The 13503-nt window shown below is 35.0% G+C and overlaps 1 protein-coding gene across 3 annotated transcripts in view; it reads left to right on the forward strand.

The window, feature by feature from the left end:
• Positions 1 to 13503, forward strand: part of QKI (QKI, KH domain containing, RNA binding) — a 94173-nt gene that overhangs the window by 38757 nt on the left and 41913 nt on the right. For all 3 annotated transcript variants that reach the window (XM_010140076.1, XM_010140077.1, XM_010140078.1), the window contains one exon: positions 4499 to 4642. In XM_010140076.1, the coding sequence (XP_010138378.1) occupies positions 4499 to 4642 (144 nt within the window). The remainder of the gene's footprint in view (positions 1 to 4498; positions 4643 to 13503) is intronic.

The following is a 13503-nucleotide window of genomic DNA, read 5'->3' on the forward strand; positions in this document are numbered from 1 at the left end:
AAAAAAGGGTGGGGTATGATGACATGGAAATCCTGTATTTTATGTTACTTTTTCTTTTGTATTTGTGCAACTAGATTTGAGGAGTTCTAGCAAGATTATTTTTTAACTACCTGATCCATTGACCTTAATACCCAATAAATATTGAGCAGTTTCTACAAGTCCATTATTATGTATAGGTACCCTGAGGATAATGAGCATATACGCACATGCAACAGATTGAAAGCAAAATCAGTTTACAGGATTAAGCTATATTTAAGGATACTGAAATTTCTGCCAAACAAGGAGCACAGTGAAATTTCATCTGCCAGTTATGTTGCTCTTAATGTTCTTTAATTTAGCAGGCAAGATAGTTTGGTTGTAATTAAGCTTCTCTAATATTGTTGTTACCCAAGGCTGTGGCATAAATCACTTTACTCTGTAGTTTCCTGCGTCTTCATGCCTCCATTTTTACTGTATAATTCTTCCATAAACAATCTCTGGGATGCGGGAAGACTTCATGTTGTAAATTACTTCTTGTGTATGTAATATAATCTTTTGATATATGCATATCGAAATTTCTTTTTCCCCGAGTTTTCTGGTTTTGTTGGTGGTGTTTCTTTCTTCTGTGTACATACCTTTCCTGTTGTGGTAACAAATGTTTCTTTCCCAAAACCATACCAGTGGTAATTGGTTACTCCTTGCTGCTTTTTTCTATAGGTAGACCTGGCAACCAGGCTGAATTACTCAAGAGTTACTACAGTAGGACATGAGACAATGGGCACACTGAAATAAAAGAAATTACATTTAAGCATAAGAAAAAGCTTTATTATTATTATTATTATTGTGACTGAACACTGAACAGGTTACCTGGAGAGGTGGTGGATTCTTCATCCTTGGAGACATTTCAAACCTGGCCTTCAGCAACGTGCTCAAGTTCACCAGGCCCTGAGCAAGGGATATAGGACAATATCCAGAGTCCCCTCCTACCTTAGCTGTTCTCTGGTTTTGTGAAGAAATCTAATTTGTCTTAGCTGCAATTCACTTCAAGATAGCCTCAGTTTGCAGTTTCTTTCTACAAAGTTATACAGCAGGGCAGGTTGTAGTCACTTCCTTCTTGCCTATCTTTTCACCATTTTCTTTCCAAAGAATTTCAAAAGAAAACCCTACTCAGCCCTTAAAGTCTCGGCCATATTTCGTGAGTCTTAAGAAAGACATGTTCCAACTTCAATTCCAAATATATATTCAGTTTACCCATTCAGCCTCTTCTGTAATAAAACAGGGTTGGGAAAAGATGCTTTCAAGACTTGTTGCACAGAGGACAACCTTAATTCGATTAAGGATTATATTTGGGTGAAAATAAGTTTTCTGAACCACCCTTTCAGGATTTAAAGGGCGAATAAGGTAGCATAAAAAAATTGCAGTTCTTGACAGCAAGAGGTTTCAGATTATCTCTCCTCCCATGAGCCTAGCCCTGTCATATATATTTTGCATCTGACTTTCTATTTGAATGAATAAACTAGTGTAGATCTGAATTTCCCACTTTTGGTAAAAACAAATATGTATTCATCTAACATTCAACTAACATTTTCAATAAACCAGAAGACTTTTCTTGGAAAACTCTTAACCCACTAAGAAAGCAACTTCATGAGATAGAATGAAAGCAGTAGAGGATTGGGAAGCCGTAGGGCACTGAGGTAGAACAGAGGAAATTGGATTAAAAACTGTATTTATTACTTTTGACTAATTGTTTTTTCAAAACATATTGTATGAACTTTATTTTTACCTTTCTTTTCAGTCTTACAATTTGACTCAGAAAATAGGACTCTCCACAACTACAGGAGATTAAAACTACATTATATTAATGTACTTCATGCCCATAGAAGAGCATATATAGAACCATTCATATAGTAGTTCAGTTATCATACTGATAAGTATTTATGTGATTATTTGGGCTGTGAGGTCGGAGCTTACACATAACATGTTTCACCTGAAAGTAAATCCAGGAAGGGGGGAAATCTGCAGTATCATCAGTATCATCTGTTTATTGTCCTGTGTGCAGCCTTTTTTTTTTTTTTGAACTGAACAGAAAAAAATCCTCATGCTACAATAGAGTTATTTTGAGTACGGTGCCGGTAGTTGAGGTTATGTTAATCTGAAATATTTAAATACCTGATAACAGAGAGGCAAGCTACCTTGTTTTATATAACAAAGCAGTTTTTGGTGTTCTTAAAGTTATGAATCAGGCATATACCCACTGTAACAATGTATGTTTTACTTTTTGTTGCTGACAGGTGGTAACTCCTCCAAATTTTCCAAGTTTTTGACTGCACCATATTTTCATTATGGAAGAAGTCAATGCAGCGCAGTAAGGCCCCTTCAAGTTTGCCCTCACTATGTCTAAGTGTGCCATTTAATCACATGGTAGCTAAAACTGTGTTTTGGCATTCCTTCTCTTTTAGGAACAGAACTTGCTGTTTTACTTGGGGACACCTTTCCTTATTCTTCTTACTTTGTTGGTTTTGTGGGGTTTGCTTTCTCTCTCCCCCCCTCCCTGCCCCGTGGTACTATAGTTGTGCAGGTTATCACGCATCTCATGTCTTAGTTAACCAGTACCATTCCACCACTGTCAGCTCACCACCAAACAGTGCAAGAAGATGTAGTGACATGTTTCTAGCTCTGCCCTCTGCTGGTTTAGGAACCTTCTCTCATTCATCACACCTGTAACCTGTGTTACTTGATATTAATATAGCTTGTCACCATTTTAAAAGAAAACAACTCACTCATTCAGATTAAAAAAATAATAATAAATTGAATTGATTAAATAGTAATAGTAGAGTTTTGATCGTGATTGAGTGAAATAAGCTGCAAATACCTTGTGTTAGATAGATTAAATTACAGCAGAGAACATGTTATAACTCAGCTGCACTTTGTGTCAAGTTCTGTTTCATAAATGAGGGTTATTTTTTTTCTCTCTTTTTTCAGCTTCTGAAATTTACAGAGATACTTTCATAGTCAACATTTAGAAAGTTAGCTAAGAACATTTTTTTAAATAACTAGCTGATAGCATGAAGTTGTGCATGTGTGCATGTTACATGACGAATAGTGGAAAATTTCCTTCAAAATACTGATTGTTTTACATAAATCTTCCATACAACTCTCATGATTCTATTTTTTGGTCCCATTATTATCCTTGTGTATTCCACAAAACATTTCAGACTTAAAAGCACCTGAATTAAAGATAGAACATTCTAAGGAGCAGTGCTATCTCGGGTATATAAGTATATAAAGTATTGCAAGCAGTTGTTGGTATTAAATCTTCAAACATTCCCTCTGCATGTCTGATTTCCTGGAAGAATTTTAATGACATTTGGGAAAAAAAAATACATTTGCAATTTTGCTTTCCTTAATTTTTCTTTAAAATGTGAATTGTGGTTAAGCCACAAATATTTGTCTTACAAATAGAAGGCTCTTTTATTATGCCCTGGATTTTGTTTTAAACAAGTAAGTTTTGTTTATGTGGGCCTATATTTAAGTAGATTCAAAAGTTATAATAAACCTTTCTCATTTACTTAAATTTTTATGCCCTCACCACCCCCACCCCCTCTTTTTTTTAGTCATTTCATTACATTTTAAATATTGTCAAATTATGTTCCTGAGAAATTTAGCTAGATTTATTCATTGTTCAATTAAAACAATGTGTTCATTATCTTATTTTTTGAAAGACTGAATATTTGAATGTGTTATTAAGTTTACTGATACCTGTTTAAAAATGTTTGCATTTTAAAAAAAAGTTATGTTTAGCGTGCCCTCCCTTTCTGAAAACATCAGTAAAATGTGTCTTTAGGATTACTAATGCCATCAGTGTAACAGAGAACCTGTGTAATGGTGACTGTCTTGTTACATGCTCTTCTATGGCTTCCATATTAGTTCCTTATATTCTCCTCAACTCTGCCCTTCATCCAGTACATGAAGTTCTGCTTTGAAAATTGCAACTTCTTTTTCTTTTGTAATGTTTGATTCTTGAACCTTTTCTTCATGAGTATTTAAAAGTGATTTTTAACACTGAAGAATTGCTCTCTCTTGTTCTTTGGAGTGATTCAGATGAAGTTTCTGTGTGTAATGTCAGTTTCACTTTTCTTGAAAGTACTAGGTTGCTTAACCACCAGTTTGTCTTACTTGTTTAACTCTTGAAAGGCTCCAAAGAGTATCAAAAGCAGTACTGTGTTTTTCATAGTTCTTATTCCTGCGTTCAGCTGGGAAGGAGATCATGCTTGGTTTTGTAGTAGAAAGAAAAAAAGTATGAGGTTCCAAAATGCAAACAAAATTCCTGAAAAGATATTTTGAAGCCAAAGTTCTTGTTCAGTAACCACATAAACGGTCTCCACAGCATGAAGAATTCTTTTCCCGTGTTGCTGAAAGTAGCGTTTGTACTATTCACAGAACTGGTCAACTCTTTATGTGATTGCTTTATACAGAATGTAACAATGCTTCATAGCTTCCATGTTTTCATTTTTTTTAGGAGGAACAGAACCGAGGCAAGCCCAACTGGGAACACCTGAATGAAGATTTACACGTACTTATCACTGTGGAGGATGCTCAGAACAGAGCAGAAATAAAACTGAAGAGGGCTGTTGAGGAAGTAAAAAAGTTACTGATACCTGCAGTAAGTATTTGTATGCAAGTCTTCAACTTCCATTTGCAGAAGTTCCTTTTGAAATACAGTTAATAATGCAGCAGTAAGAGTAAGCCTGCAGAATGGCATCCTAAAGTGACGTTTGGATATTATTTTGTTATATATTCTAGTCATCTTGAAAACATGTCATCTCTGATCAAATTATTCCTCAGAACAGATAATATTTTTAAGAGAAGTTATTTTTTTTGCCTATTCTTGATATAGATGTAGGAAATTCTTATCACCTTTAAAAGGCAATGCTGAACTGTTTCAAACACTAGCTTTCTCACCTCCTTTCAGAGAAAGGATGCTTCACTTTAAGGCTGCGGAAATATGACATGCTTTTTTATTTTCTTTTGAGATGATTTGGATACTTGAAGAAAAGGCGTCACATTTTCTTTGATCATTACATTAAACACTTCCCAAAAAGAAGAAAACCCTTCAGGAACACAGTTTTGAAAACCTTTGCTGTCAATATACTGGTTAAAATTAAACATAGTGAAACTGGAAAATGGGTTGACTGTCTTATTTCCTGATAATATAAACTTCCTTCTGTCTAGCCAGATGACTTAAAGCTTTTTGCAAGGACCAGAATTACTCTGTGACATCCCTTCTCTTAAATCTGCCTTGGATTCTCATTCAAAGCAGTGTGACTCAGTGTGGCTGTATAGTGCATCCCATGTCATTACCTTGTATCTTGTGCTGATTTTTGCCATCGCTTTTGTGCCAATATAGCATGATAAAAATAAACTATAGCTTTTTCAGTGCAGAAAAAATTTTCTGAATTATGAGGAAAAATTGAGATTGTCTCGTGAAATAAAGTAGTAGTTGGTATTAAAATAATCTCATGATTTTGGATGCTTAGTGAATCCCAATAGATGCTGGCTGTGAGGAAACTTGTGGTGACACATGCTGTATAAACACTTTTATTCAAAACACATTTTTTAAAGTTACTGAAGATCAGGAGAGAGACTTAATTTTTCAATTAACGAAATATGATAGAATATTAAGCAGAAGGTATGAAAAAATGTAATGTAGATGTCTTCACATTACATATTATCAATCTCTAAAAGCAGCAGATAACGAGAAAGTAGATCTTCAGAGTTTATTAATTTACTAAAGAGAACTTAAGCACATTAAGTTTGAATTTATAGTCAGGATTTGAAAGGATAATAAGAAAAAGACTTTTTATATGGCAAAACTTGAAATCCTTATGTTCATTCTCTAACTACTGTGCAGCAAACAGTTTAAAAACCATGCAGCTCAATCCTCCATGTGATGCAGGATTACTTTTCTCAAACATCTGTTGGTGTTTCTACCTTTCTCTTATTGTTGAATTGTATTTCTGAAGGGTCATGTTCAAGATGACCTGAGAGGTCATCTCAGGTGTGCCTGACATACTATGTATGTGTACGTTTGTGTTATGCTTGGTTTCTGGAGCTGGTGGATGGGTTTGTTTTGAGCCTCCAACAAAAGAATAATACATTAGTAGTTTTTCATTGTGGTAGTGTCAGCCACTACTTTGTCCTGAAAATATTCTGCCTCATTTAGTAACTTAATCAGTTGGGGAAGCTCTCTGATCCTGATGACAGAATTTTTTTTCTTTCCCTTTAGGGAAAAAAACCCAACAGCACAGGGCCAACTATTGTCCAAATATTGTGTCAACTGAAAAACACTTTGTCAGTTCATTTCATTAACATCTTTATTATGTGTAGGTGAGAGAGATTCAGATGGTGCTTATTACTTGTGCGAGAGTTAAAGGTATATTTGCTCTCATTTCTGAAAACTGCCTTGTTGAAACAGGCCTGTGTAGCACATACTAATGAATTAATATATAAGTGAACTTGTTTTCTGCAGTATGTATGCATCTGTTCCATTAGTGTAAAAAATGGCTGTTTAATCAAATTATGGTTTCAGGCAGTTTGAGAGTTGAAAAATTCTGTTTTGGGGTTAAAAGATGTGAATTGAAAACTTTTATGAAGGAAGCCATAAACCTTGTAATAATCAGGGTAAGGATGAGGAAAAAAAATCCTAGTTAATTGTAAGATGGGGAAATTTTGAATGTTGGAAGATTCCAAAGGCCTCTAAAATGAGTGAATGGAAAATTGGAAATTCCCTTTCACGTGATAGAATATCTGCAACTGCAACTATTACTGTTTTACAAATGAATGTCAGAGGATTAAAATTTATAAAAAGTTATTACTATATTTCTGATTTATCTCCATCCGACTTGTATAAAATTTGGGATTATGTCGGGGAGTAGATTCGGTCTCATTCTTGCAATGTAGTGTCAGTGCTTTAGTTGCCTGAGTTATGTCTCAGAAAAGAAAGCTAGTGTTGGAGATGAAAAGGAATTATTTCTTGGAATAATCACTTCTTTTTATACTCGATATTAAAATGTCTAATTACATGTTTATAGCAACAGTGCATAATAGGCACATTTCTACAATGGATTACCATTTGAAAGTACTTGGCTGAGCTGAGAGTATTTCAGTAGTAAGGTGTGTTTATTCTCATCTTTATGAATCTGGATCACTAGTGATTTTTTTTCTTTCCCCTTGTGGATGTGAATTACTGATTTCCCTTTCCACTTGCTCTTGGATTTTTGCCAAGATGGTGGTATAGTCAAACAGTTTATTTTTAAAAATAAAAAAAGGACAACTTGAGGTAGACTGGCTGAACAAGCCTTTTTTGTCTCCTGAGGAGGAAGGCCTAAAGTTGTTTGGTTTTTGGTTTTTTAGATTATTATTATTTTGTATTTAATTTACATTTCTGTAGTGTGAAAAGGTTTGGGTTTTTTTTTTTTTAATTTATTTTGGCTGTACTTCGGGTTCTGTAGGACTAATTCTTTTCTTCCTCCCGTAGTTCAGTGAGATACTGGTCATTATCTGGACCTGTGAGATCATATTGTACTGCTTCTCTCATGTTTTTCTCCAAAGAAAACCAGGAAAAATAAAGCAGTCTGCAGGCTTTTGGGATCATATCGAGCTGTCCTCCTAAAGTGATTCCTGCAGGTTATTGATCTCTCTTCTTTGTGAGAGCTTTGAGTTTATTATTCACAAGAGTTCAGTAAGGATGGGCAGTTTTCTTGCAGAAGACAGACAAAGTATGTTCTGGATTGTGCACTGCAGAATGTAAGAACAAATGTAGACCCTTTGTAAGGGGTGTATGTAATGATGAAGTATAACATCGTGAGTTACGGTGTCATTAAGGGTTTGGAATTATTCTTTGAGGTTCTGGGCAGTAGGGCTGAATTCCTCTGCTAGGAATATATAAGGCTTCTACATGATCTAAAAAATGTTGAGTAAATTTACAGCTACAAGTAAGCTATTCTATCTGGAATGTGTTTTCTAGACACTCCTTTCATTATACAGATGTCCAGGTTTCTTCAGTTACTAATTTGACTTTATACCAACTGTATAGGATGAGGCACATAAAACAGACTTCACATTTCAGGCAAATACTTTTTACTCCTTTTTCCTTTGACTCCACATTCTTTGTTTTTGAGGAAAACATCACGTTTCTGGCTTTTTAACTATTCTAATTTGGTCTGGAATCCGTGTTTTTCACATTCTTTGTATTGCTCTTCCTGCATCTGGGCAGTTGTAGCTTTACTTGGTTGCTGCCTCTATCTGGGCTGCAGACAACTACAACATAGCATTAGTCAGCGATGCTCCCTGTCAAACTGTGTATATCATTTGCCACTATGATAATCGAATTTCAAGATTGTGATGGGTAGGAAATAATTTTCAGTTTCAGAAGAAGATTTTTGAATTTTGTTAGTACAATTGATTCTTGCCTGTAATAGTGATTGTAGTCTTTTCAGTGTTGAATATCTTTAAATTTAGGTGTATGGTATGGGGGAAGGTCTCATTATTTAAACAAATCATTGAGTTTAATTAAAATAAATACTGTAGCAATACTGATTTCATAATGTCGTAATCCGTAGAGTAGATGAATGTCAATGGCGATGTTTTTCCTAAGCTAGTAAAATCATATTATATAAGGTACAAAATAATTATTCCTCAATGTGAAATAACATTAACTATGACTTAAAGTAGAAGGGAATGAACAAACAACCGATTTTATAATGGTCACTTTTGTGTATTTTATAGCAGCTTTATGCACTGGACAACAATCACTGTCAGTCTTCGATAGTGTTCCCAAGCATTTAATACTTTTTAGTATAGATGTTTCAGTGTAGTAGTTCAGAAATTTAAGTAAAGAAAGGATGTAAAATGAAGAGGCTACTAGAACATGGTTTCCACAACAAGACAACCTATAAAATAAATTCATAGAGAATCCAAATTACCAAAACCAAATAAGCTGTTTAATAATAGGGGAAAGTTTGGATATTCTTGCTGTATGGAAGAGCTAAGCTGGAAGTCAATTTTGCCAGTTCTCAGGTCAAGCTAAAAAAACTCAACAAAACAAGACCAACTTTACAGAGCAACAAATCTTCAAATGTTAAAGCAGAAATACCAGCTGAGTTTGAGGAGTGGTGCGTTAACTGATATTACTGTCCTTTAATGGTACTGTTGCTGTTACTACTGGAGTGTGTTTCTAGCAAGCTGTTTGGAAGGCTGAAAAATCTGAGTTAGTGAAACTGTGAAATAAAGGAAGTAAAGCATGTGCTCTTACCTTTAAACGTTTTCATAAACAACTGAGAGAAAATAACTATGCTTAACAAATAATACAGTAGTAAAAATCAGAATGAGAACTACTGTGGAAGTACCTGAAAATTGCCCAAGAGGCTGAAGCAGTTACTGAAAGCGATTGATTAAATCTTCTCGAGTTACAGTTTTACTACTGAGTGAATTTACTTTGGCCTGGGGGGCTGGTAAGGTTAAGTGCAAGGTGCTACTAGAAAACTGAAAGTAGGAGTAGTGAACAGAATGCTTACAAGATGTGTTAACCAGTGCAGTGCGATAAGAAATGCTGGCTGCTTTCAGAGAAAAACAAGCAACTTAATACTGTAAGATCTTGTATTTCAGTTCATTTGTAGTGCAATAAAAAAAGCCTCACCAAGTTGCAACTGAATTCTAGATCATGGAGAAAATGGGGAAAACCTGTGCCGATAATGGCTGCCTTCAATATCAGCTGTGAGAAAGGGTAGGACTGGGAAAAACCTTAATTTTTTTTAATGTCAAAAGATTAAAACAGTTAACATACACTGTTTATAAAACTAAGGTTTATTACAGTCTGTGTAGTAGAAACAGAGGCATTAAAATAAAGTAAATATGGGAAGGAAATCACCTTGAAGATAACAATAGCCGTCTTTTTGCTACAAAGAAAAAAATTATTGAATAAAAGAATCAAGTAACAAACTATTCACTGTAAGTGGTGTGGAGCATGATATTTTTCTTTATGTTCAGTGTCTTAAAACATACTATGCCAGAAAAAAGTATCAGTAAAGCTTTGTGTGAAGATAATGCAAACAGCTATGACAACTGTATGCAACCCAATGGTTAATAAAAAACCCCTGTGTTAAACGAGATACAATCTCTTCTTTGGTATCTGTCGCTTTAAATTGTGAAGAGATGTTAGAAAAACAAGTACAAGCATTTAGCAGTTACACTGAATGGCTTGCTTTGCTAAAGAAGCAAGTCTTCTCCATGGTAGTCCAGCTAATGTGCAAGGATTTTACTCACAGACTTTCTTCTTGGAAATACTTGCTGTATGCCTTACCAAAACAGCAGCAGCAAGTGACATTCTAGGCTTTCATCACTATAATGTGCATTTTTACAAATTGGAATGTTATTTATAGTGGTGCTTGATATGTAAGTATTCACTGTCATCCTTCTGTTTACTCCCCGTTACTAGAGATGGTATGGTGACAGTACTTCTATTTTTAGTCACTCCTATTTTCAACATGTTGTCTTTATATGACAGGAGAGAGTATAATGAAGGGGCAATAGTATTAGAAGAATGTTTTATTTTTTAGTTGGAGAAGTTACAAGCATTTCTTTCCCAAAGACCACACTTCGGCAAGTGGGATGAGGTGATGCTTCTTTATTAATTAAATTTAATTTCTAATACCTTCCTTATAAGTGTAGTTGTAAATTTCTGTTGCGGTTTATTTTCAACTTCTTACGGTAAACTGAAGGATGTCTTCTTTTTTGCCCTGAGAACTTCATGTGCTGTGAATTCTAAAGCAGAAACCTGATACAACTGAAAGAATTTTAATTTGAGAATTTTTAAATGTGCTGTAACTTTATTAAAAATAAAGAAAATTGGATGTTGTAGTAATGCTTTACATAATTTGTTGCTCACTAGCTAAGACTAGCAAAAGCTTTAAATTTGAATGATATTAGGAAAATATTTCGTTTGTTTTAGCCATCTGATAAGTCATAATAAATTGTGCATGCAAGTTTGACTTCCTTGAATAGGTCTTTCTAAATCATTGCTGCATGGCATGCTGGTTTTACATTTTTACATTCACAAGTGAGAATGTAGTGTTGCCTTCTAGTCTCCCTATTGAAATGTTGATCATGCTCTGCAATCCATTGTTTGCAGCTTGTTCAATTAAAGTTATGAAATGACTAAGTGACGCAGCAGCAGAAAGAAGACATGCTGTCCTTAAAAGCTTTTTAGGAAATTCCTGCATTACATGTGTTTTATCAGTTCAGATGCAACTCTCTCACAGTGCATGGCATGTAAATGATCAGAAGAGAAGCTCTGTAGGTAGGGTAGTGAAGCAGCCAGACTTCTTGAGAGTGACTTCTAGAAAACACGTGGTAGACGTTTTGATGTGGAGGAGAGGTGATAGTATGTTATTTTTAGTAGTGTGAGCAGACTTAATGTTTCCATGACAGTATGAACCATGGGCTGTTGCAGTCCTGCCATTCCTTCATGATTTGCTGTTCCTGCTTCCTGTTTTGTGCCAGAGAATGTACTGGCCTTCATCTGACCATGAGGCAAGTCCATTTGGGGAGAGCTTAACCTCCGTAGCTGACTTGCTTCAGGGTCGGTTTTGTTTCAGCACTGACAGAAGCGATGGAATGAGAACACATAGTCAGGGAAAAATGGGACTGCAGCAGACCGCCCTTACATATGCTTAAACTTCTGTGGAACTGCAAGTGAGTATGTTCACCTGCAGGTTGAGAACAAAATAATCAGAAACTCAGTGTAGCGGACTATGACAATGGAGGACGGAAGAGAAAGGTCTAGTACTATGCAGGTTTTTCTCTTCTGTTTTCCGAAGTCCAGTACGTCTACTACAAGTAACTCCAATAGCTTGTTCACAAGTTGAATAATTAATTATGTTGAGCAGTCCTTAAGTAAACTCTGGTATGCATTTTAATGGTCTTATTTCACTGAAAGTTTTTTCTGTAATGCAAGTCTGAGTTTTAAAAATGAGGACAAAAATCTCTTACACCAGTACACAAAAGAAGATTTTATATGTTGTACTTGACATGTTAAATTTTTGAGCTTACACTAATATTGACTATTAAAATTATTTCAGGCCAGCTGCAAGTGTGAAGCAGTTCTCGCCATCATTGTGTACTGTGGTGGAAACTCTGTAGACCGGTGGTTCATTACCACCAACTTAATATCTGTTGATGGAAATGGATTTTTTGAGAACATATTTACTACAAGACATCTAGGTTATTTGCGGTGTAATTGAATTAAACTTTGTTTAAACTCTGTTAAATTCCTCAACTCTCCTGAAATGGTCTTTGTAGCACAAAGGCAAAAACTAGTTTTATTCATCAGAATATTGTTCGTGAGAATAAAATGTGCTCTTTTATGATTATAAATTTGTTTTCAACTTAACATTTTCGAAAAGTTGGGAGGTAGTTAAAGCGTAAATCCAAATTTATGATGAGCTGTGCCTTTACATATATCAGTTGATAGTTTTACAAATTTGGATATGTAGTCATAATGAGATATAATTAGGTAAATATGTCTAGGTTATTACCTTGTAACTTAGGTAGCAGTTCATACTGATGATTCTTCTCCTTAGGATTTTTCCTTGTACTAATGGGAGAAAGAAGCTCCTCCAACAGTTATTTCTAACACCTTAATTCGGCTATTACTCTGAATCTTCTTCCAGATATCTTTGATGGCTTTTAGAACCCAGGGAAATCAGCTCATTATGCCTATATACGGTTGCTGTTGAACACCCTATCACTCTTTCTCCTTCCCTCCTTCTTCAAAATATATTCATTTATTTAGGGTGTTACAAATGTGTAACTCGAGAAATAGTAGACTGTAATTTCTGAAAAAGACCTTGGGAAACTTACAAAGTAGTCTTTTCTCAAAGAGAAACAAAGAAGCTCTGTTGCCTGAAACTTAGTAGGCACATGCCCTTCCAAAGCAGGATTATGCATTGATTAGGAGCTCTAATTAGGTTTTATATGGGTTTTGTCTGTCTTCCAGAAATGTGCTTAATCTGTTTGGTTTTGGTAGTAGTAATTGTGGAAGAAAAAAATGACGTTGACCTATTCTGGTAATTAATTTTGTGGTATCTGTCACTTTTTTTTTATTCTTCATCCCATTTTTTTAATTTGCTTCCTTTATTCCTGGGTATTTTTCTCGTGCTTCCTGTAGTAATTTTTTTTTCCCTTCCATATATTTGTTCTTTTTCTATCCATGGCCCTGGAGCAGAACATGTGAGCGGGGATCTTTTTTTGTAAAACCATGTTAAAGTATTTCTTCCCTTATGCAAGAGATAGACAATGAAGCTATGATTCTTCCTGACTGTCTATCTTGGTAAATTATCAAATTACCCATGCATTACATACTTAATTTCTACTTGCAGTTATTTTTGGTTGATTGGTTTTTTGAAATCACAACCTTATAGTTATGTGGAAGAAATGCTGGTTGTAGAATTTTGATTCTTGGGGAGA

Source organism: Buceros rhinoceros, unplaced genomic scaffold, assembly GCF_000710305.1.
Source record: "Buceros rhinoceros silvestris isolate BGI_N320 unplaced genomic scaffold, ASM71030v1 scaffold957, whole genome shotgun sequence".
NCBI lineage: Eukaryota > Metazoa > Chordata > Aves > Bucerotiformes > Bucerotidae > Buceros > Buceros rhinoceros.